Source organism: Eumetopias jubatus, unplaced genomic scaffold (genome assembly GCF_037043125.1).
Source record: "Eumetopias jubatus isolate StellerSeaLion01/CBP00866 unplaced genomic scaffold, mEumJub1_p1.0 scaffold_11, whole genome shotgun sequence".
NCBI classification, from domain to species: Eukaryota; Metazoa; Chordata; class Mammalia; order Carnivora; family Otariidae; genus Eumetopias; species Eumetopias jubatus.
The window spans coordinates 60,854,488-60,880,312 of NW_028274817.1; the positions used below are offsets into that span (position 1 = coordinate 60,854,488).

The window sequence follows — 25,825 nt, forward strand, 5'->3', positions numbered from 1 at the left end:
CTGGGCTTGCTGAGGTTGAAACCTCGCTGTGATGACCTGTCCTCCCAGTTATGGCCTTTGAGACCCTGTTCCATTCAGAGCTATTAAGGTGGTGGAGGAGATAGCATTCCTTCAGATCCTTGACTTTTTTAAACCCCAGCATTTTTCTGTGTCCCAGTGCAACTGGGGCTGCTGTGGGCTTGCAGTCCTTGGCTCACTAAGGTCATAACTTTGCTGTGACAATTGAATGTGCCAGGTATGTCGTTCAGACCCTGCTCCAGTCCAAGATTTTAAGGTGGAGTGGGAATGTTAACTGTGTCATTCTCCTGTCCCGCTGACCTGGAGAGTAGTCCTAAAGCTCAGGCACCATTTAGCAGAATTCTAATGTTGTCTTTTCATATGCTAGTTGAACTTTTAAACCACTGAATCTTTTTTTTTTTTCTGTGCCCAAGGACAGAAGAATCTGTTCACAGTCCCTCAACTCTATTCTTCCCCAGTGCTATTTGCAGCATCAAGGGTGGGGGTTCCCTTTGGCACTGTGTCTCCATCTCTCTTGCTTTTCTTTTTTGCCATTCTCTCTATCTTTGGTTGTTTGGAAGGTGTTCAGTCAGCTCTCAGTTCTACTTCAGGAAGAATTTTTCTATAAATAGGTGTAATTTAGTGTGTTCCATGGAGGAAATGAGTTTAGGATCTTCCTACAGTGCCATCTTGGACTGAAAACCCTCCTTGAGATCTTTTTTTTTTTCCCTTCTTTTATTCATTCTTTTTTTCTTCCTATTCTTCAGAATAAATAGTCTCTACGTATCTTCAGGTTTGCTGGTTATTTCATCTGTCAGCTCAAAATTACTGTTGAGCCCCTGTAGTAAATTTTTAATTTTGTTTATTTGGTATACTTCAAGTGCAAAGTTACTATTTATTCCTGTTTCACAGTTTATTTATTTATTTATTACCTCTATTTGTCAAGACATTTTTATTTACTGTCTTTTAACTTCTTTTGACATTGTTCCTTAGATTCTCTGAACATATTTACAATAGCTACTTTGTCTTCTTAGTCCAACATTTTGTTTCTTTCAAAGGCAGTTTCTACTGCTTGCTTTTTTTCTGTTGTTTGGAGCACATGTTTCTATTCTTTTACAGGCTTCATGATTGTTACGTCTTGGGTATTTTAGATAATATATTGTATCAATTTGGGGTACTAATCTAAACCTTTCCCAGCATATGTTGCTGGCTTAATTATTGACTTATTTGTTTAGCAACTTGTGTAAGCTACATCTATGCAGTTTTTCTGTTCTCACTCCAATTTATTTTCCTTTTTAGAAATCCTTTGATCTTGGCTACTTTGCTTTTGGTATGGTTAAACCTAAGCTGTTTGTTGATCAAATTGTTGGTTAAAGCTCCCCTTAGCTAGTTAGAATTTTACCCTTTGCCATTGAATGTGCGTGTGGCTTAGAATGTGCTGTCACAATACTGAGAGTTAATGATTTTTTCCTCATGTTAAGCCATGACTAGGACCTAGAATCCTCCCTTTTAATCATTTTTGAGAGGGAATAGCCTTGGTTATGTGCACCATCTTCAAGACAAAGCAGGTTGAATAAAATTTTATTTTTTATGTTTGACCTTCTAAGAATCACCTTTGGGTCAGAACAGTTTATTTTTCAGGCATTGTTTGTTCAGAGTTTGTGTTAAAGCTCCGTGTTGTGGTTAAGGTCTCTGCCCTTTGATGGTACTGTGTGTGATTTAAAGAATCTTCTCATGGTTTCCTTAAGTATTGCTCTGATTGCTCCTGAGTGGGTGTCACTTAAAATCTGCACACAGAGAGTCTAAGCTTCAGCTTTGAGTGCGATTTTTGAAACATTCTTTCAGATTATGTTTCCCTGAACCTCTATGGTAAATTTCTAGCTTATCTACCATTTCCCTTTATTGCTCCAAGTATCATAGAAATACTGGCTGCACTGCTTTCAACAGCGTTTTTGGCAAAAATTTTACACACTCTATACGAAATAATTTCCTTTAGTCAAAGCTCCAGAGATCTTTATATTTAAGTCCTGGCTCTCTCCCTAGGCCAAATCTTTGTGTCATTTCACAGGAGGTGGGAACAGAAACACTAAACTACTTCTTTTGAATTAATAAATCTGCTCTAATACTGGGCATAGAAGAGGATATCTTGCTTGCTTCTTCTGGCATAAACAGCCACCCTAAAACAAAGTTGAGGCTACAGTATGTGGAACTCCAGTATCTTTGGCCTGCTGTGCCTGTGGTAGAATTTCTAGCCTGTGGGTGGGTGGGTGGGTGGGTGGGTACTGGATGGGAGAAAGAATCCCCAGTCTTCTAGTAACAGTCTAGAATGGAGCTTCCTCAGCATGGAACTGAGAGGAATGAGAAATGATAACATCCCTTCTGGATTGAAAACTTGGCCCTAGGTTGGGAGTTGGGAGTAAAAGAAACTCCTGTCTCCTTGCTTACATTTGCCCAGAGTAGAACATCCAGAGTAGATTTTTATTTTTTTCTATTTAATTTTTTGTTACACAAAGCTGAAGGTAGACGGGTTTGAACAGTTTGTTGGTCAAATGCCATATACTGTCATTGTTCTTACCAATTATATGTAGAATTTCTTGAGTAAATGTTTCTTCATGCACTCTATTCCCTTAGGAAAATTTAAGAGTTCTTTTTTTCCCCCTTAGGAAAATTTAATAAAGCTTTAAAGGGCTGAGTTTTAATAACATCCACTCATAAAATGGTTCTCTGTGTTGAGGGTCTGGCAGATCTCCTTAAACTGCCATTTTGGGAGTCATAGCTCTTGGTTCATTTTTTAATGTGTTTCTCCAGCTTTATTGAAGCATAATTATTGAAGTATAAATAAAAATTCTGTATATTTGAGATGTACAGCATGGTGATTTAATACACATATGTATTATGAAAAAAATTACCACAATCATATTAATTAACACATCCATCACTTCACATAGTTACTTTTCTTTTTTTGATGTTGTTCTTGGTGGTTAGAACACTTAAGATTTACTGTCTTAACAAATTTCAAGTATACAATACAGCATTATTGACTATAGTCACTATGATGTAAATTAGATCCCCAGAACTTATTCATTTTACAAATGGAAGTTTGTACCCTTTGACCAGTATCTCCCTATTTCATCCATTTCCCAGCCCCTGAAAACCACTGTTGTACTCTTTGTGTCCCTGAGTTCAATATTTTTAGGTTCTACATATCAGTGAGATCATACAGTGTTTTTTCCCTATAATTTCTATATTTTTATTGACATACTCTTTTTAATAATTATTTGTTACCATGCTTTCTTTTCATTCTTTAAACATGGTTTACTTTAGTTCTTGGGACATACTTATAATATCTTATTTGTAGTAGTTACTTCTGTCTTAGCCAGTTTCTATTGCATGCTTTTTCACCAGTGTATAGGTTTCACATTCCTTTTTCTTTACATTTCTCTTTTTTTTTAAAGATTTTATTTATTTATTTGAGAGAGAGAGAATGAGAGATGGAGAGCACGAGAGGGAAGAGGGTCAGAGGGAGAAGCAGACTCCCTGCTGAGCAGGGAGCCCGACATGGGACTCGATCCCGGGACTCCAGGATCATGACCTGAGCCGAAGGCAGTCGCTCAACCGACTGAGCCACCCAGGCGCCCTTTACATTTCTCTTAATGTCTTATTGAAAACTGAAAAATTTAGATAATATATTGTAGCGGTTCTGGATCAAATTTCTGTTGCTCTTTTAGTTGTTTCTGTTTTCTGTTTGCCTGTTTTGTTTAGTGGCTTGCCTGGGGTAATTTTGTTGATTCTGCTTCTCCCAGTGTGTGGCCACTAATTTCACTAACTATTTTTTTTTTCTTTGTATCTGCATTTAGACTGGCTACCTAGAGAGTAACCTTGGTTCAGCCTCTCTTAGTGGTTAACCAGTGGTTGGTTATAAATTATTCCTAAACACATTGAGACAGTCGGTTTTCCAGCCTTTGTTGTTGGATCTGTTTGTGGCTTGGGAATTATTTCAATGCTTAAGGAGTTTATAAGTCTGCTCTGTAGTTATCTAGGGACTAGTAGCTTTCAAGGACCCTCTCCAGTATCTCTGGAGCAGACACAGCCTTGCACATTGGTGCAACCTTTCAGATCACCAGAGATTAATTTGATCTTATCAGACTCATTTTTGACTCTTGATGTCCCTGGATCTCCCCGTTAAATTTCTGTCTGGTCTGCTGTTTTGTTGATTGTCTCAATTACTATTGCCACAATATTAGCATGTTCTGATTCTGTGAATATGAGACCTCGATTGCTTTCACCAACATCACTAAGCATAGGTTTTTCCCTGATTTGTTCCCAATAAATTCAGTCCCACAGTCAGAACAGTGATACTTGCTCTGGCTTAGGATAGCACTTCCACACCACAGAGGTTGGAGGAGGTGATGGAGCAACACTTTGCTAAAATGCTTCCGACTCTTGCTGTTCTTAATGATATTCAATAGCTATCTTGAATGAATATTTTTCAATTTTTCATATGCCCTGTGCTCAATGTCTAGGAATTTTAAATGGTTATTTTTTTACTATGTTATCCAATGTTATTAATGTTTGTTGGGTGAAAACTTGCCAACCTTTCGCACAGCTATTCTGGATATCTTGCTTCTCAAGTGTATATTTTCTTTGAATATTTTTTAATATCACTTGAAATATTCAAGAAAATCAAACATGTTAACAGTGTGTAAGTGTTCTTATTATTTTTAAAATTCATACCAAATATTTTCGCTGACCACTTAAGTTCATTCAAAGAACATTGACAATTACCATGCTATGTTTTGGGAGACATATATGTATTGATAACTGATTTTCAGCTTTTGAGGCTACAAGAAATTATACCTATTAAAAACTCAATATAGCGATTTTACAAAAGAAGCATAAGTATATCACTATTAAAGCAAAAAGTAGGATTAAAAAGTTTTAATTCAAGTGGTAATATTTGTACTGAAATATAAAGGGTTTGCAACATTTCACCTGACAAATATGATGAAGAAATATATTACAGAATAGCATCAGTAAAAACAAAACAAAACAACTAAAACAAACAACAGCAAAAACAAGGGCAAGTAGGTGCATAGCAAATTTGAAAAAAATAGAGAGATATGTCTTGGCTGGAAAGTAAATAAGTAAAAGGGAGAAATTTGATTTAAAAGATAAATTTGGATAAAAAAATCGACAGAAAACATGAGGAGACATATTTTTTCCTTCCAAAGAAGACATACAGATGGCTAACAGACACATGAAAATATGCCGAACATCACTGATCATCAGGGAAATACAAAACCAAACTACAGCAAGATATTACCTCACACCTGTCAGAATGGCTAAAATCAACAATACAGGAAACAACAGGTGTTGGTGAAGATGTGGAGAAAGGGGAACACTCTTGCACAGTTGGTGGGAATGCAAACTGGTGCAGCCACTCTGGAAAACAGTATGGAGGTTTCTCAAAAAGTTAAAAATAAAGCTACTCTACAATCCAGCAATTTCACTTCATTTCCTTTTCTGCTTCTTCACTATTAGTGTATAGAAATGCAACAGATTTCTTCCGCACATTGCTTTTGTGTCCTGCACTTTATTGAATTCATTTATCCATTCCAGTAGTTTTTCTGTTGCATCTTTCAGGTTTTCTATATGTAGTATTATGCCATCTGCAAATATTGAGATTTTTACATCTTCCTTACCAATTTTGATATATTCTATTTATTTTTGTTGTCTAATTGTTAAGGGTAGGACTTCCAGTACTATGTTAAATAGAAGTGGTGAGAGTGAATGTCTTTGTTTAACTTCTGACCTAAAGGGGAAAGCTCTCACTTTTCCCGCATTGAGTACAATGTTCTTTGTGTGTTTTTCACATATGGCTTTTATTATGTTGAGGTTTGCTTTTCATAACATTCTCTTACAATTATTTATATATCTGTGGTGTTGGTTATTTCTCCTCTTTCATTGGTGATGTTTGTTTGAGTCTGTCCTTTCTTTATGTGTCTGGCTAGAGGTTTATCAATTTTGTTGGTCTTTTCAAAGAAACAGCTCCTGGTTTCACTGATCTGTTTTATTGTATTTTTGGTTTGTCTATCATTTATTTCTGCTCTAATATTTATTGTTTTCTTCCTTCTGCTCATCTTGCATTTTCTTTATTGTTGTTGTTGTTGTTTGCACTTTTAAGCCTTTTATTGTGGAAATTTTCAAACATATAGAAAGGAAAAAGAATGGTATAATGAACCCCCATGTACCCATCACCCAGTTCAATAATAATTAACACCTTGTTATTATTGTTTTATATATCCCTCTCACTTATTAAGATTTTGCTGGAGTGTTTTATTTTAATTAATTATTATTATTATTTTGCTGGAGTAGGAGTAAGGTTAGGTTGTTTATTTGAGATTTTTCTTGCCTATTTATTTTAGACAGAGAGGAGTGAGAGAGAGACCATATGAGCAGGGGAGGGGCAGAGGGAGAGAATCTCAAGCAGACTCCCCACTGGTGCAGAGTCTGATGCAGGGCTTGGTCCCAGGACCCTGAGATCATGACCTGAGCTGAAATCAAGAGTCAGCTGCTTAACTGACTGAGCCACCAAGATGCCCCAAGAAGCCTATATTTCTATAAACTTCCTTTTTAGAACCACTTTTGCTGCATCCCAAAGGTTTTAGACGTTTTTTAAATTATTGTTTATTTCCACGTACTTTTTTTATTTCTTCTTTTATTTCTCAGTTGACCCATTCATTATTTAGCAGCATGTTACTTAACCTCCCTGGTTCCATGTGTCTTTCAAAGGTACCATTACCTTGTTTATATTTTGTTTTGATGATATGTCCATCAATGTAAGTGGGGTGTCAAAGTCCTCTACTAACACTTTATTACCATCAGTTAGTTCCTTTGTGTTTTTTATTAACTGTTTTATGTATTTGGATGTTCCCATGTTGGGTGCATATATATTTACAATTGTTATATCCTTTTTGTGGATTGTCCTCTTTGTTATTATATAGTTTCCTTCTTTGTCTCTTGTTACCATGTTTGTTTTAAAGTCTATTTGTCCAATATAAGTATTGCTACTAAGGCCTTCTTTTGACATCCATTTGCATTGTAAATGTTTCTTTACTCCAACTCTTTTAATCTGCTGGTATCTTTAGGTCTGAAATGAATCCTTTGTAAGCAGCATACAGATGAGTCTTTTTTTTATGTATTTTGTCACCCTACGTCTTTTGTTTGGAGCACTTATTCTATTTATAATCATAATAAATATTGATAGATATATATTTATTGCTGTTTTGTTACTTGTATTGTGGTTTTTTGGTTTATCTCTGACCCTTCATTCTTTTTCTCCTTTTCATGGTTTTCTTGTTCTCTTTTGTGATATACTGGGGTTTCTTACTCCACTTTTTGGATATCTGTTACTGTGTTTTTGACTTGTGGTCACCATTTCAAGTTATATATAACATCACCATGTAGCAGTTTATATTAAGCTGACCACTTAATTTTTTTAATTTTTTTATTGTTATGTTAATCACCATATATTACATCATTAGTTTTTGATGTAGTGTTCCATGATTCATTGTTTGTGCATAACACCCAGTGCTCCATGCAGAATGTGCCCTCTTTAATACCCATCACCAGGCTAACCCATCCCCCTACCCTCCTCCCCTCTAGAACCCTCAGTTTGTTTTTCAGAGTCCGTCGTCTCTCATGGTTCGTCTCCCCCTCCGACTTATTCCCCTTCATTCTTCCCCTCCTGCTATCTTCTTCTTTTTGTTTTTTCTTAACATATGTTGCATTATTTGTTTCAGAAGTACAGATCTGTGATTCAACAGTCTTGCACAATTCACAGTGCTCACCATAGCACATACCCTACCCAATGTCTATCACCCAACAACCCCATCCCTCCCAACCCCCACCACTCCAGCAACACTCAGTTTGTTTCCTGAGATTAAGAATTCCTCATATCAGTGAGGTCATATGATACATGTCTTTCTCTGATTGACTTATTTCACTCAGCATAACACCCTCCAGTTCTATCCACGTCATTGCAAATGGCAAGATCTTATTCTTTTTGATGGTTGCATAATATTCCATTGTGTATATATACCACTTCTTTATCCATTCATCTGTCGATGGACATCTTGGCTCTTTCCACAGTTTGGCTATTGTGGACATTGCTGCTATAAACATTAGGGTGCACGTACCCCTTCGGATCCCTACATTTGTATCTTTGGGGTAAATACCCAGTAGTGCAATTGCTGGATCGTATGGTAGCTCATTTTCAACTGTTTGAGGAACCTCCATACTGTTTTCCAGAGGGGTTGCACGCATGCATTCCCACCAACAGTGTAGGAGGGTTCCCCTTTCTCCACATCCCCGCCAACATCTGTCGTTTCCTGACTTGTTAATTTTAGCCATTCTGACTGGTGTGAGGTGATATCTCATTGAGGTTTTGATTTGGATTTCCCTGATGCCGAGCGACGTTGAGCACTTCTTCATGTGTCTGTTGGCCATTTGGATGTCTTCTTTGGAAAAATGTCTGTTCATGTCTTCTGCCCATTTCTTGATTGGATTATTTGTTCTTTGGGTGTTGAGTTTGATAAGTTCTTTATACATTTTGAATACTACCCCTTTATCTGATATGTCATTTGCAAATATTTTCTCCCATTCTGTCGGTTGTCTTTTGGTTTTGTGGACTGTTTCTTTTATTATGCAAAAGCTTTTTATCCTGATGAAATCCCAATAGTTCATTTTTGCCCTTGCTTCCCTTGCCTTTGGCGATGTTTCTAGGAAGAAGCTGCTGCGGCTGAGGTCGAAGAGGTTGCTACCTGTGTTCTCCTTTAGGATTTTGATGGACTCCTGTCTCACATGTAGGTCTTTCAACCATTTGGAGTCTAATTTTGTGTGTGGTGTAAGGAAATGGTCCAGATTCATTCTTCTGCATGTGGCTGTCCAATTATCCCAACACCATATGTTGAAGAGACTGTCTTTTTGCCATTGGACATTCTTTCCAGCTTTGTCAAAGATAAGTTGACCATAGAGTTGAGGGTCCATTTCTGGGCTCTCGATTGTGTTCCACTGATTTATGTGTCTGTTTTTGTGCCAGTACCATACTGTCTTGATGATGACAGCTTTGTAATAGAGCTGGAAGTCCGGATTTGTGATGCCGCCAGCTTTGCTTTTCTTTCTCAATATTCCTCTGGCTATTCGGGGTCTCTTCTAGTTCCATACAAATTTTAGGATTCTTTGTTCCATTTCTTTGATAAAAGTGGATGGTATGTTGATGGGGATTGCATTGAATGTGTACATTGCTCTAGGTAGCATTGACATCTTCACAATGTTGGTTCTCCCAATCCATGAGCATGGAACATTTTTCCATTTCTTTGTGTCTTCCTCAATTTCTTTCATGAGTATTTTATAGTTTTCTGAGTACAGTTCCTTTGCCTCTTTGGTTAAATTTATTCCTAGGTATCTTATGGTTTTGGGTGCAATTGTAAATGGGATTGACTCCTTGATTTGTCTCCCTTCTGTCTTGTTGTTGGTGTATAGGAATGCCACTGATTTCTGTGCATTGATTTTATATTCTGCTACATTACTGAATTCCTGTATGAGTTCTAGCAGTTTTGGGGTGGAGTCTTTTGGGTTTTCCACATACAGTATCATATCATTTGCAAAGAGTGAGAGTTTGACTTCCTCTTTGCTGATTTGGATGCTTTTAATTTCTTTTTGTTGTCTGATTGCTGTGGCTAGGACTTCTATTACTATGTTGAATAGCAGTGGTGATAGTCGACATCCCTGCCGTGTTCCTGACCTTAGGAGAAAAGCTCTCAGCTTTTCCCCATTGAGAATGATATTCGCTGTAGGTTTTTCGTAGATGGCTTTTATGATATTGAGGTATGTACCCTCTATCACTATACTCTGAAGAGTTTTGATCAAGAAAGGACGCTGTACTTTGTCAAATGCTTTTTCTGCATCTATTGAGAGGATCATATGATTCTTGTTCTTTCTTTTGTTAATGTATTGTATCACGTTGATTGATTTGTGGATGTTGAACCATACTTGCAGCCCAGGGATAAATCCCACTTGGTCGTGGTGAATAATCCTTTTAATGTACTGTTGGATCCTATTGGCTAGTATTTTGGTGAGAATTTTTGCATCCATGTTCATCAAGGATATTGGTCTATAATTCTCCTTTTTGATGGGGTCTTTGTCTGGTTTTGGGATCAAGGTATTGCTGGCCTCATAAAATGAGTTTGGAAGTTTTCCTTCCATTTCTATTTTTTGGAACAGTTTCAGGAGAATAGGTATTAATTCTTCTTTAAATGTCTGATAGAATTCCCCTGGGAAGCCATCTGGCCCTGGGCTTTTGTTTCTTGGGAGATTTTTGATGACTGCTTCAATTTCCTTTGTGGCTATAGGTCTGTTCAGGTTTTCTATTTCCTCCTGGTTCAATTTTGGTTGTTGATACATCTCTAGGAATGCACCCATTTCTTCCAGGTTATCTAATTTGATGGCATAGAGTTGCTCATAATATGTTCTTATAATTGTTTGTATTTCTTTGGTGTTGGTTGTGATCTCTCCTCTTTCTTTCATGATTTTGTTGATTTGGGTCATTTCTCTTTTCTTTTTGATAAGTCTGGCCAGGGGTTTATCAATCTTGTTAATTATTTCAAAGAACAACCTCCTACTTTCGTTGATCTGTTCTACTGTTCTTTTGGTTTTTATTTCATTGACTTCTGCTCTGATGTTTATTATTTCTCTTCTCCTGCTGGGTTTAGGTTTTATTTGCTGTTCTTTCTTCAGCTCCTTTAGGTGTAGGGTTAGGCTGTGTATTTGAGACCTTTCTTGTTTCTTAAGAAAGGCTTATATTGCTATATACTTTCCTCTCAGGACTGCCTTTGCTGCATCCCAAAGATTTTGAACAGTTGTGTTTTCATTTTCATTGGTTTCCATGAATTTTTTAAATTCTTCTTTAATTTCCTGGTTGACCCATTCATTCTTTAGTAGGATGCTCTTTAGCCTCCATGTATTTGAGTTCTTTCCGACTTTCTACTTGTGATTGAGTTCTAGTTTCAAAGCATTGTGGTCTGAAAATATGCAGGGAATAATTCCAATCTTTTGGTACCGGTTGAGACCTGATCTGTGACCTAGGATGTGATCTATTCTGGAGAATGTTCCATGGGCACTAGAGAAGAATGTGTATTCCGTTGCTTTGCGATGGAATGTTCTGAAAATGTCTGTGAAGTCCATTTGGTCCAGTGTGTCATTGAAAGTCTTTATTTCCTTGTTGATCTTTTGCTTAGATGATCTGTCCATTTCGGTGAGGGGGTGTTAAAGTCCCCCACTATTATTGTATTGTTGTCAATGTGTTTCTTCGGTTTTGTTATTAATTGCCTTATATAATTGGCTGCTCCCATGTTAGGGGCATAGATATTTACAATTGTTAGATCTTCTTGTTGGATAGACCCTTTAAGTAGGATATAGTGTCCTTCCTCATCTCTTATTACAGTCTTTGGTTTAAAATCTAATTTGTCTGATATAAGGATTGCCACCCCAGCTTTCTTTTGGTGTCCATTAGCATGGTAAAAGGTTTTCCACCCCCTCACTTTCAATGTGGGTGTATCTTTGGGTCTGAAATGAGTCTCTTGCAGACAGCATATCAATAGGTCTTTTTTTTTATTCCAATCTGATAGCCTGTGTCTTTTGATTGGGGCATTTAGCCCATTTACATTCAGGGTAACTACTGAAAGGTATGAATTTAGTGCCATTGTATTGCCTGTAAGGTGACTGTTACTGTATATCGTCTGTGTTCCTTTCTGGTCTATGTTGCTTTTAGGCTCTCTCTTTGCTTAGAGGACCCCTTTCAATATTACTTGGAGGGCTGGTTTCGTGTTTGCAAATTCCTTTAGTTTTTGTTTATCCTGGAAGCTTTTTATCTCTCCTTCTATTTTCAATGACAGCCTAGCTGGATATAGTTTCTTGGCTGCATATTTTTCTCGTTTAGTGCTCTGAAGATATCTTGCCAGTCCTTTCTGGCCTGCCAAGTCTCTGTGGATAGGTCTGTTGCCAATCTAATATTTCTACCATTGTAGGTTACATATCTCTTCTCCTGAGGTGCTTTCAGGATTTTCTCTTTGTCTCTGAGACTCCTAAGTTTTACTATTAGATGGCGAGGTGTTGACCTATTATTATTGATTTTGAGAGAGGTTCTTTGTGCCTCCTGGATTTTGATGCTTGTTTCCTTCCTCACATTAGGGAAGTTCTCTGCTATTTTTTGCTCCAATATACCTTCTGCCCCTCTCTCTCTTTCTTCCTTTTCTGGGATCCCAATTATTCTAATGTTGTTTTGTCTTATCGTATCACTTATCTCTCGAGTTCTGCCCTCGTGATCCTGTAGTTGTTTATCTCTCTTTTTCTCAGCCTCTTTATTTTCCATCATTTGGTCTCCAAATCACTGATTCTCTCTTCTGCCTCATTGATCCTAGCAGTTAGTGCCCCCATTTTTGATTGCACCTCATCAATAGCCTTTTTGATTTCGACTTGGTTAGATTTTAGTTCTTTTATTTCTCCAGAAAGGGTTTCTCTAATAACTTCCACGCTTTTTTCAAGCCCAGCTAGTATCTTTAAAGTCATGATTCTGAACTCTAGGTCCAACATCATACTAATGTCCTTATTGAGTAGGTCCCTGGCTGACGGTACTACCTCTTGTTCTTTTTGCTGAGGTGATTTTTTTCATCTTGTCATTTTTTCTTCCAGTAAGTGGTCGCTTCTCTGTTCAGAGAGTTGTTGCTACTCTCCTCTTCAATCTCCTGTTGAGTTCGTTGGTGTTCAGAATGGTTTGATCCCTATTCGGCTGAATTCCTGAGACCAGACGAAATCTAGGTCTCCTACTCCTCTGCCATCTTGCTCCGCCCCCTGACAACTTAATTTTGAACTCATTCTTTACACTTCTCCCTTCCACATTTCAGATACCTGCTATCATCTTTTACATCTTTTTATGTTGTGCATCTTATTTTTCTTACTCTTATGGTTTTTGTTTTTGAGTCACAAAGTCTCCTTAACATTAATTTTTGGGGCTGGTTTAGTGTTCATGAATTCTTTTAGCTTTTTTTTTTTTTTGGTCTGGAAAACTCTTTATCTCTCCTTTTATTCTGAATGATTGCCTCACTGGGTAAAATATTCTTGGCGGGAGATTTTTCCCTCTCAACACTTTGAATACATAGTGCCATGCCTTTCTCACTTGCATTGTTTCTGCTGAGAAATTGGGTGATAGCCATATAGGGTTTCACTTGCATATAACTGTCTTCTTTATTCTTATAGCTTTTAAAATTCTCTATCACTTGTTTTTGACACTTTAATTGTTATGTGTCTTGGTGTGGACATCCTTGGGTTGAATTTGTTGGGGAACTCTGTGCCTCCTGAATATTTCTGTTTCCCTTCCCAGATTCAGGAATTTTTCAGTTATTATTTCTTCAGATGCATTTTCTGTCTTCCTTTCTCTGTTTTCTCATTCTGAGATCCCTATAGTGAAAATGCTATTATGCTTGATGTAGTCACTAAATTCTCTAAGTCTATTCCTGTTATGCAGTATTTGTTTGTATCTCACCTGTTCAGTCTGATTGCTTTCTATTATTCTATCCTTTGGGTCACTGATACATTCCTCTGATTCCTGTAGCCTACAATTTTATCTCATCTATTGTGTATTTAATTTCATTTATGATTTCTTCACCTCTGATATTATTTTTTATCTCTTTGTCAAGTATCTCAGTGATGACCTCCAACTTTTTCTGAAGTCCAGTATCTTTAGGATCATTACTTTAAATTCTGCATCAAGCATATTACTCATTTCTCTTTTGTTTAGATCTCCTGTTTTGATTTTTGTCTTGTTATTTGATTTGAGGCATGTATCTTTGTCTTCTCATTTTGTTTACCTCTCTGTGTCTGCTTCACTGTGTTAAGAAAGTAAGTTACAGTTTCTGTTCTTGAAAGTAGTGGCTTTATGAAATAGAGGTCCTAGAGTGCCTTGCAGTGCAGTGTTCCTTGTTCACCAGAATCTGGTTCTTCAGAGGAGCCTCCTCTGTGTATTGCTTGTGTCCTGCTATCATATCTGAGTCACCTTTCCCTTCAGTCCAGATTTCTGCACTGATATTTTGCCTGTTATGGGCTATGCAAGCTCTCTGTGATTTTAATGAGATTCAGGCAGTTTGACTCTGAGGGGATGTGACAGTAGAAGTCTTTGGGGTTGGGGCTGCAGCCTTAGCAACATTTGCTCTGAGCCACTAGTCCTAGGCTGGAATAGGTGGTGGTAATGGAAGCATGGTATGCAGAGGCAGAGCTGGATGGGGCATGTGTAGTGTTAACAAAAATTCCACCAAGCCCAGGGTGGAGGCCAGAAGTCTTGGAGTGGGCTAGCCTTCAGATGAACTCATGGGGTGTACACTCTTCATAGGTTAAGTAGCAAGTGTTTGTGCAGCACAACCTCTGGCAGGTGGCCTTGTGTTTATGCTGGAGACGGTGGAGGAAAATGGCACTTGCTAGCTCCTTTGTTCCCAGAGAAGTTCCCCAACATGCTCCAAAATCAGAGATCTCACTCCCATTATGGAAGCTATTGCTTCTATGTTGCCTCCTTCTGGGCTGTTTTCTCTTTAAGGGCAGGGACATGAATATCATTTGTCCTCCAGGCTGGCCCAGGGTTGAGTTGAAAGACTTTTAAAACCACAGGTTTCAAGTCCTGCTAGTTATACAAACACAGAATTCAGCCTGTCTGGTTTTCAAGATCAGATGTTATGGGGATTCATTTTCCCTATGTGGGCTTCCTGGTGCTTTCCCCACTCCTGCCAGCAGCTTCCTCCCTCCTATGGACAGCTCCTGACTACCATTTCTACCCTTCTTAAACTTTTTGATGGGGCTTCCTCTCTACATTTAGTAGTGGAGCTTGTTTTGACAGTCTTCAGGTCACTCTCTGCTTTATTTCTTGGATGTGAGTGATATATAGTTATAATCATGGGATGGTGTGAGCTTAGGGTCCTCCTAATCTACCATCTTCCCAGTACTCCTCCTAGATATATTTTCAGTAGATAAGTCTATCTTACATACAAGAGTGGGAAATGTTGTATGGCAACCCATGTGGAAAAGATTCAAGGGGAGAGACTTCCAGGGTCATCTCAAGTTTAGAGTTTTCCATAGAAAGTGGGACATAGAATCATTTTTCTGAGAAGAGATATAGAACCATGAAACAGAGTTAAGCCTGGGAGTAGAGAGTAAACGAATGTGGTAGCCCAGTGGAAAACTAGGCAGATATAGAAATAAGGGAGTTCTGGAAAGAGATAAGTGATTAAAAAAAAACTATCATTATTTGTTCATTTATCCAACCAATGTTCATTACAGAAATGTTACCATTCAGTGATTAGTAGTCCTCAGAAATGAAATAGAATTAAAATCTAAACTCTAATTTGGTAACTACAGGATGTGTCCTTGGACAATTAAGGAGCTCTTCTGAGTTTCCTTATCTGTAAAGTTGGGAGGATAATAAATGTCTCATAGGTTTTTATTGAGGATGAAATGAGTTATTATCTTGGCTTTTAGTAAATACATAATATATGATAGTTGTCAATAATATTATTATTTTGCCTTTCTGCCCGTGGACGCCGCAGAGTAAGCATCATTAAAATCTCCCCTCCCACTGCTGTCATGTCTAAGTCAGAGTCTCCCAAAGAGCCTGAACAGCTGCGGAAGCTCTTCATCGGAGGTTTGAGCTTTGAAACAACCGATGAGAGTCTGAGGAGCCATTTTGAACAATGCGGAACGCTTACGGACTGTGTGGTAATGAGAGATCCAAACACCAAGCGCTCCAGAGGCTTTGGGTTTGTCACGTATGCCACTGTGGAGGAGGTGGATGCAGCCATGAACGCAAGGCCACACAAGGTGGATGGAAGAGTTGTGGAACCAAAGAGGGCTGTCTCAAGAGAAGATTCTCAAAGACCTGTTGCCCACTTAACTGTGAAAAAGATTTTTGTTGGTGGCATTAAAGAAGACACTGAAGAACATCACCTAAGAGATTATTTTGAACAGTATGGGAAAATTGAAGTGATCGAGATCATGGCTGACCGAGGCAGTGGCAAAAAGAAAGGTTTTGCTTTTGTAACATTTGATGACCATGACTCTATAGACAAGATTGTCATTCAAAAATACCATACTGTGAATGGCCACAACTGTGAAGTAAGGAAAGTCTTATCTAAGCAAGAGATGGCTAGTGCTTCATCCAGCCAAAGAGGTCGAAGTGGTTCTGGAAACTTTGGAGGTGGTCGTGGAGGTGATTTTGGTGGGAATGACAACTTTGGTCGTGGAGGGAACTTCAGTAGTCGAGGTGGATTTGGTGGCAGTCGAGATGGTGGCGGATATGGTGGCAGTGGGGATGGTTATAACGGATTTGGTAATGATGGAAGCAACTTTGGAGGTGGCGGAAGCTATAATGATTTTGGCAATTACAACAATAAATCCTCAAATTTTAGACCCATGAAAGGAGGAAATTTTGGAGGCAGAAGCTCTGGCCCCTATGGTGGTGGAGGCCAATACTTTGCCAAACCACGAAACCAAGGTGGCTATGGTGGTTCCAGCAGCAGCAGTAGCTATGGGAGTGGCAGGTTTTAATTACTGCCAGGAAACAAAGCTTAGCAGGAGAGGAGAGCCAGAGAAGTGACAGGGAAGCTACAGGTTACAACAGATTTGTGAACTCAGCCAAGCACAGTGGTGGCAGGGCCTAGCTGCTACAAAGAAGACATGTTTTAGACAATACTCATGTGTATGGGCAAAAAACTCGAGGACTGTATTTGTGACTAATTGTATAACAGGTTATTTTAGTTTCTGTTCTGTGGAAAGTGTAAAGCATTCCAACAAAGGGTTTTAATGTAGATTTTTTTTTGCACCCCTGCTGTTGATTGCTAAATGTAATAGTCTGATCATGACGCTGAATAAATGTGTCTTTTAAAAAATATTATTATTATTATTATTTTTATATTACTGATATTAATTACTGGGCACTTTCTGTATATAATGAAATTTGCCAAGTCTTTGGCACTGCTAAGAGAGCAAAACAAGTATAAAGTGAATAAAGCCAGGGTTCTGGATAAGATAGATTTCCTAAGACATTCCTTTTTTTTTTTTTTTCCTTTTCAGGGGTTAAAGTATTTATTTTATTCAAGTATAATTAACATACAGTGTTATATTAGTTTCAGCTGTACAGTATAATGATTCAACAATTTTATACATCACTCATTGGAAATCTTTATGGGCCAGGAAATGTTCTGTAAAGAAGCCATACTGGAGTGTACACTAAAGAAGTCCCCCCAAACCTTCATGATATATCTATGAGATGCATGGATTGATTATCTATAGGGTCTTGATAAGTTGCACATTCATAGTGATTAAACTCATATGTATATATTAATTCTAATAGTTGTGGCATGCTGGAAAATTAAAGGAAATTTTTATTGTTTAAAATGTCAGCCTGATCATCAAAATACTGTTTTTCAGAAAACAATTTCTAAGTAAGGGATAACCACCAGGGTTTTAAACAATCTTTTTGCCATATTTTCCTAGTGACTGTTGGAAGCTAATGTGCAGGACCCATGATAAGGAGCTTCTCTGTAGCAGGCCATCACTGTTACCTAAGAGCAAACTGAACTGGCATAAATAATTGTGCTATAGAAAGCCTTTCTGTTGCACCTTGCTGATCACTGACAATTTACATATCTTTGGAAAACCTTTGTTGGCTTCTGTCATTTCTGCACTATTATGTGCCTTTCTGGATAATTACCAGTTAATGTGAAAAAGCAGATGGAAAAATCCTTGAAATTTCTGATGGAGAATTCTCAAACCTCTCCTCTTATCTGTGCATAGCAGCTTCTTGATTTCAAAAGAAGTTCAAAACCTTTGTTAAAAATGTCCCTGATTTCCAGTTTAAATTAATGAAATGACATTCAGCTAAAATTATTGTGCTTTTTGCACAATTAAATTCCATTTTCATGAACTGTCAAAATAAAATGAAAGACCTCTTAACTAATCTGTCAGTTGTTTGCTTGGTACGTTCTGTGGTGTGGACACTATAAAGCTGTGTGGAGGGGAAACAATAATTGTAATTTTGCAATATGTGGGCAGTATCAGGCAGTCTCTTTCTCCCTATATCCCTCCTCTTTTCCAAAAAGTATTCTTTTAAAGAAAGGTTGACTGAACATTCCACTAAATTTAAAAGGTGCTGAGCAGCTTGAATACAGAGGCCCTTTTAGTGTTTTGCTTTCCCTGGATTTCTCTATCATTTGTATTAGACATTAAACAACCTCAAATGCCACTTCTCGTATTAATGAAACTATGATTACAGCATAATTTATGCAAGTTTTTACAAGATGATTTTTATAATTTTGATCAAGAGCAGGATATCAGAATGTGTTTATATCTGAGGTCAAAGGCAAACAGATTACTATACACTGACAGTGAAAAAACATTTCCTGACATCTTCTTATGTAACTTTGCATTTAGTTAAAATAGTTGCATCTCTCCTTTCACCTTGTCTTTGGGTATGTGAAGTATTAGGTACTCTGAAGTGTTAGAACCTATTTTCTTACCTTTTTAGAAAATTTGTTGATGCTGAAGTGAGCTCATGAATTCTGTCAAGTAATTATTGATTTTATGGAACTTCTGTGAACAAATTTAAGGTCCCATTCCTGATTTCCTCCTGGCTGCCTTTGAATTTTTCTCAGTATTCTAAGTACTCAGAGAACATTAAAAAAATCTTACATAAAGTTTTACTTCAAGTATTGCATGTGCTGTCTTTATGTCTCTTACATATAAATGACTTTGACAAATCCTGGGATGCCATTGTAATAGAGTGATAGTAATAACAATAACAATAATAGTAACCATCAACATCATCATCATCATCATAACAGTTAACGTTTATTATTTATTTTGTATTAGGTTCTAAGTTATTTATATTCATAATTAATTTAATATTCACAATGATCTAATATTGCAGGTACTATTATTTTCTATATACTACAGATTAATAAATTGGATTTGGAGAAATTAAGTAATTTTCCAAAAGTAATTCAACTAAAAAGCTGAAAACCACATATTAAATCTCAGTCTGTCTGATTCCTAAGTACTTGTACTTAAATGGTGTGCCATCTTTCAACAGTTCTCATTCCTCTTTTGTTTTCAGAAGTTGGAGTTTAGAGGTATCTTCTAGTCTTTTTTCCCCTTTTTTTCCCTTGTGGTCTGAATCTGCAACCCTATCCTCTACCTCTATATAAGGGACATATTTATCTTTGGCAGTGTAGCTCTTAAGAATGAAAATTAAGGAGAGAAACCCAAAATACTCTACTCTTCTGCTATTATTATTACCTTCCTTTATACCAATGCAAACTTCTGCCTCAGAAACTTACCATATGTCTCTACTTAGAGAATTTTTATCCCCACCCCTCTGCTTATGTCTTACTCCTTGGTACAAAATGTCAACAATGGATAGCTGTATGAGTATGATAGCTATGAGTATGAATTTTGTTTCTGAAATGTAAAGTAAATTGTGCTTTATTCATTTAGGCATATGTAGATTTATAATTTTCACCTATGAACATGTCACTTGATATAGCAGAAAGCATCAAGCTTTACAATTTAAGAAACTTAGGCTAAAACTAGATTCTGCCATGAACAAACTGATGTTGGGAATGTTTCTAAATTGCTAGTAATCAGTTTCCTTTTCAGTAAAATGGAGTTAATGGCATCTCTCTTTTAGGACTTGTAGTATAGATTAAATGAGATTATGGGAGCAAAGTACCTGGCACTATGTTATACTTGGTGGTTGTTACATAAACAATAGTTATTATTATTCTCATATTTTGTTATAGATTATATATTAAGAAGGGGAAAGAGGTAGATAACTAAAGGAGTGCTCTCTCTGAAGTGCAAGCTGTGAGAACAAAATAAGTGTTAGGTAGCAGGGACAGACAACTGCCTGGTGTCCCTGAGTGGAACTCTGCAGAGAGTTTCACAAAAAAAATATTTAATTCACTTATTAAATTCAATAAATATACAGTTGGCTCTTGAATAACATGAGTTTGAATTGTGAAGATCCACTTATACAAGGATTTTTTTTAAAGTAGACTTCAAGCCCAGTGTGGGACCCTATGTGAGGCTTGACCTCACAACCCTGGGATCAAGAACTGAGCTGAGATCAAGAGTTGGTTGCTTAACTGACTGAGCCACCCAGGCACCCCTACAAGGATTTTTTTTTAAGTGGAGTATTGTAAATATATTTTCTCTTCCTTATGATTTTCTTAATAACATTTTCTCTTCTCTACTTACTTCATTATAATAATAGAGTATATAATATATATATAAAATACAAAATACGTGTTAATTGACTGTTTATGGTTTTGGTATGGCTTCCAATCAGCAGTAAGCTTAGTAGTTAATTTTGTGGGGAGTAAATTTATACATGTATTTTTGGCTACTCAGGGGTCACCACTTTTAACCCCTGTATTGTTCAAGGATCAACTGTATACTATATGTATGAGATGTATATATACACAATATAATTGTATATAAACTTATATACATTTTCTTTGGGGAAAGAAAATGGAAATTAATATTTATTAGTAAGTTACTATGCACTAGGTAGTGTGCTAACAAATTTTACTAAAGGATCTCATTTAGTTCATATATTATTCCCAAACTTGAGTGTGCTATCACTCAGAAAGTTCTAAGACTGGGATTAAAGGCCAGCTCCATTTGATTCCAAAGCTCACTGAACAATAGTCCTTTGGGGTAAGCAAGTAAAGTAGTCTTTCTGCAAACTCCACTGGCCAATTCAACACATACTGAATGGCTTCTATGTGCAAAATACTGTGTTAAGTGCAGTCAAAAAGAGAGATGTTTTCTGTTTTCAGATGTAATCATAACTATAATACAAAGAAGGGTATTTTTAAGTACTATATAACTGGCATAAACAAAATATTTTAAGATTCAAATTAAAGATGAGGTTGTGGTGTTTAGGTTTTCAAATACTTTAATTAAGGCACATGTGGATTAAATAGGTTTTCGTAAGCTAGGCTAGTGATGTAACTACCATAATACAGTGTGTATGGTAATATACATTGTGAATCCTAAAGCAATCAGCTTACAAATTAAAGGTTGAAATACAAACATTTGTAAGCATGAGAATTATTGCAGCTAGTGTGGAAATGGCTGCCTACTCAGTGCTCAAAAAAAAAAAAAATGGAGATGAGGGAGAACATGGGTTTTATGTTCTGGAACAGTGACTGAATTCTAGCTCTCACTTTTAGTTGTAGGGTCCTCAGTGAAATAACTGAACATTTCTGAGTTTCTGAGCTACAGTTTCCACAGCTGCATAATGGCATTATCATTTTTGACTATAGAATGAACAGAAGGTGTGGCACAGGACAATAAGAATCAAATGATATAAAAATATAAAATTCTATGGAAAAGGTATAAATATGGCAAAATGTTAGTTAATATAGTTATTTTACTGAAGATATTTGTGGTATCTGTCCCCTTTCACATGCATAAATATTCATTTAGTGCAAATCTGTAAACCAATATTTTCATGTTGTTAACCAAGACAAACCCGTTTAAGGAGGTTTTTCCTTCCTTACTTAGCTAATCAACCAGCCGTCTTCATTGAGTGGCCACAAGAAGTGAAGGGTAATAATTGATATATTCCCTCCTAGTCTATGCTAGCATTACTACTTATTTGGTTTCTCAGCCAGAAGAAAAGAAGTAGAGATGAGTTCACAGAATAATTCTTCATTCCTCTTTACAGATATCTAAATTTCACTTGTTCTTTGTTTCAACAGTGTACAACATGACCGGTTTATCTCATTTCTTTCAGCAATAAATTTGAATGAATTCAACTATCAAATTTCAAAATGCTGAACTCTAAAATGTGTATGTATTATTTTTCCCCTGAAAACCATATATCCAAATGTGGATCACAATCTATAAAAGGGAAAATTTGGAATGAAATGACATAATTTCAAAGTACAAAGAAATCATCCAGAAAATGTTCAAACTCTGATTTTTTAAACAGAGCTACTTTGACACAAAAATAGGGAATGATTTGCCCATGCAAGGTAATAAGAATAGTGGTTAAGAGTCTTAGTTTTGAAATTGAAGAGATCATGCACTTGAGAACCAACTTTGCAGTTTTCTATCTGTGTGACCTTGCACAACTTAATTTTTCAAGGCCTCTTATCTATATAATTTGGTCAAGAATGATAGTATGTATCTCATCAGGGAATTATGGGATTAAATGAGATAATACATGAAAAACACTTAGCAAAATTCCTGTCAGATAAAAAGTGTTCAATAATTGTTGCAATGATGATGATGATGGCAACTCTGACAATGATAATGGCAATGAGCTGGAGGAAAATCACCATTCTAGAACACATTTTCTGATTAGCAGTTTACATTTCTCCCACTCAACTCAAACACTAGGATATTTTGGGGCCATTGATAAATGATAGAGTAGAATTTCACAACATTTATTTGCTTCTTGGTTAAAGTTGCATTCAAGGGATGGAGCAAGATGGAAGAGGAGTGGAGATCTGGATTTTGTCTGGTCTCAGGAATTCAGCTGGATAGGGATCAAACCATTCTGAACACATATAAACTCAACAGGAGATTGAAGAAAAGAATACCAACAACTCTCTGAACAGAAAAGTGACCACTCTCTGGAAGGTAGGAAGTGCGGAGAAGTGAATCCAAAGCGATATTCGGGAGGATAGATGGCGGGGAATAGGGCCTCTGTCTGCCGCTTCTGGCAAGTGATAGAGCAGTGGAGCACAAAATTGGAACTTTTTAGAAGCATGCTCTGCTGAGGGACGTTGCTCCAGTGGCTAAGTGGGGGGTGGAACCCTCACTGGGACAGTGTGGTCTCAGGATCCTCAGGGTCACAGAAAGACTGGGGATGCCTGAGTGCGGCAGAGCTTCCAGGTATCAGAGCGGGGAAGCTTGCTGCAGAGATGGAGCCGAGGTGTGGGCTCTCAGCTCAGGGTTGCCATAAACAATGATCCGTGGCACAGTTGGGCCACTGTTCTTAAAGCAGGGACCCAACAAGCGTCAGATCCAAGGAGATTCCCCTTTCTCCCCTGGGAGGGGCAGCACAGGAGCACACCGCAGGGATCTGCTGGGTTTGGAGACTCCACACGGGGTTGGGTGCCAGAACTAGAAATGCTCAGTCACAGGCTGGGTGAGCACGGAGTGCGGCAGAGACTGGGGAGACAGAAATGACTGACTGCTTTTGTCTGGGGGCTCACTGAGGAGTGGGGCCCGAGTTCTCGGCTCCTGAGGGGCAGAGATTGGGAGGCCGCCATTTTCACTCTCGTCCTCCAAAGCTGTCCAGAAAGCTTACAGGGAACTAAACCTCCCAAGAGTAAACCCTAGCAGATTATTTAGCCCGGATACGGCAAGGGCAGGGCAATTCCACCTCCCGCAAAGACATTTGGGAACCACGGCAAAAGGGCCCTCCCCCAGAAGATCAGCAAGAACAGCCAGCCAAGACCATGTTTACTGATCAATGAGAACGGCAGAACTCCAGAGCTAGGGGAATACTGCACATAGAATCCATGGCTTTTTTACCATGATTCTTTAGTCTTTCAAAGTTAATTTTTTAACTGTCTGTTTTTTGAAATTTTTATTTTTCCCTTTTTCAACCAACATCTTATCAATCCCTTTTTTTAAAAAACATTTTTATTTTTCATTGTTAGAGTCATATTCTATCCCTTCATATTAGTTCCTCTTATTTTTGGCATATATATATATATATATACATATATATATATATATGATGTTCTCTCTTTAAAATTTTGAGATACAGTTTTTTCTAACAGATCAAAATACACCCTAAATCTCTAGTGTATGGCTTTGTTCTAGTCCCCTGCCTGATCACATACTCTCCTTTTTTTTTCCAGTCCTCTTCTTCTTTTTTCAAACAACATCTTATTTTATCAATTCCTTTTATAAATTTTTTATAATTTTCATCTTCACAGTCATATTCAATCACTTCATCGTATCAACCTTTATTTTTGTACATATATAAGTTTTTCTTTCTTTAAAATTTTGGGAGGCACTTTCTTCTAACAGACCTAAATACACCCAAAATCTAGTGCGTGGCACTGATCTATGCACCAGCCTGATCATAATTGATCATAATCTTTTTTTTTGTTCTGTTTTTGTTTGTTTTTCTCTTTTTCTTTTTTTTCTTTTTCCTTTTTCTTTCTTTCTCTTACTTTTCCCCTAGGTTCAGGTCTTTTCTGATTTGTTTAGAGTATAATTTCTGAGGACATTGTTACTCTGTCAGCATTTTGTTCTTTCATTCATCTATTCTCCTCTGGACAAAATGACAAGATGGAAAAAATTACATCAACAAAAAGAACAAGAGGCAGTACCGACTGCCAGGGATCTACTCAATATGGACATTAGTACGATGTTGGACCTAGAGTTCAAAATAACGATTTTTTAAAGATTTTATTTATTTATTAATGAGAGACAGAGAGGGAGAGAGAGAGGCAGAGGGAGAAGCAGGCTCCCAAGGAGCAGGGAGCCCGATGTGGGACTGGATCCGAGGACACTGGCATCACGACCTGAGCCGAAGGCAGACGCCCAACCACTTGAGCCACCCAGGAGCCCCAGAATAACGATTTTAAAGATACTAGCTGGGATTGAAAAAAGCAGGGAAGTTATTAGAGAAACGCTTTCTGGAGAAATAAAAGAACTAAAATCTAACCAATCGAAATCAAAAAGGCTATTAATGAGGTGCAATAAATAATGGGGGCAATAACTGCTAAGATAAATGAGGCAGAAGAGAGAATTAGTGATATAGAAGACCAAATGATGGAAAATAAGAAGCTGAGAAAAAGAGATAAATAACTACTGGATCATGAGGGCAGAATTGGAGAGATAAGCTATACCATAAGAAAAAAGATTAGAATAATTGGGATCCCAGAAGAAGAAGAAAGAAAGAGAGGGGCAGAAGGTATATTGGAGAAAATTATAGCAGAGAGCTTCCCTAACGTGGGGAAGGAAACAGGCATCAAAATCCAGGAGGCACAGAGAACCCCTCTCAAAATCAATAAAAATAGGTCAACACCCCGACATCTAATAGCAAAATTACATGTCTCAGAGACAAAAAGAAAATCCTGAAAGCAGCTCGGGAAAGAGATCTGTAAACTAGAATGGTAGAAACATTAGATTGGCAACACATCTATTCACAGAGACTTGGCAGGCCAGAAAAGACTGGCATGATATAGTCAGAGCACTAAACGAGAAAAATCAGCAGCCAAGAATACTATATCCAGCTATGCTGTCACTGAAAATAGAAGAAGAGATAAAAAGCTTCCAGGACAAACAAAAAGTAAAGGAATTTGCAAGCACAATACCAGCCCTACAAGAAATATTGAAAGGGGTCCCCTAAGCAAGGAGAGAGCCTAAAAGAAGCATAGACTAGAAAAGAATACAGACAATATACAGTAACAGTCACCTTACAGGCAATACAATGGCACTAAATTCATATCTTTCAATAGTTACTCTGAATGTAAATGGGCTAAATGCCCCAATCAAAAGACGCAAGCTATCAGATTGGAATAAAACTCAAAACTCATCAATATGCTGTCTGCAAGAGACTCATTTTAGACCCAAAGACACCCCCAGATTGAAAACGAGGGGGTAGAAAACCATTTACCATGCTAATGGACACCAAAAGAAGCTGGGGTGGCAATCCTTACATCAGACATATTAGATTTTAAACCAAATACTATAA

The 25,825-nt window shown here is 37.4% G+C and overlaps 1 protein-coding gene across 1 annotated transcript; it reads left to right on the forward strand.

Moving 5' to 3' along the window:
* The first annotated feature begins 15,681 nt into the window (after positions 1–15,681).
* LOC148163068 (heterogeneous nuclear ribonucleoprotein A1-like) lies at positions 15,682–16,641 on the forward strand. Its single transcript, XM_088028979.1, has one exon. The coding sequence runs from the start codon at positions 15,682–15,684 to the stop codon at positions 16,639–16,641; it is 960 nt and encodes a 319-aa protein (XP_087885105.1).
* Positions 16,642–25,825: the final 9,184 nt, after the last annotated feature.

Bases quoted from the DNA above. Each gene is read 5' to 3' on its own strand.
- LOC148163068 (XM_088028979.1), top strand. From the start codon at position 15,682: ATGTCTAAGTCAGAGTCTCCCAAAGAGCCTGAACAGCTGCGGAAGCTC.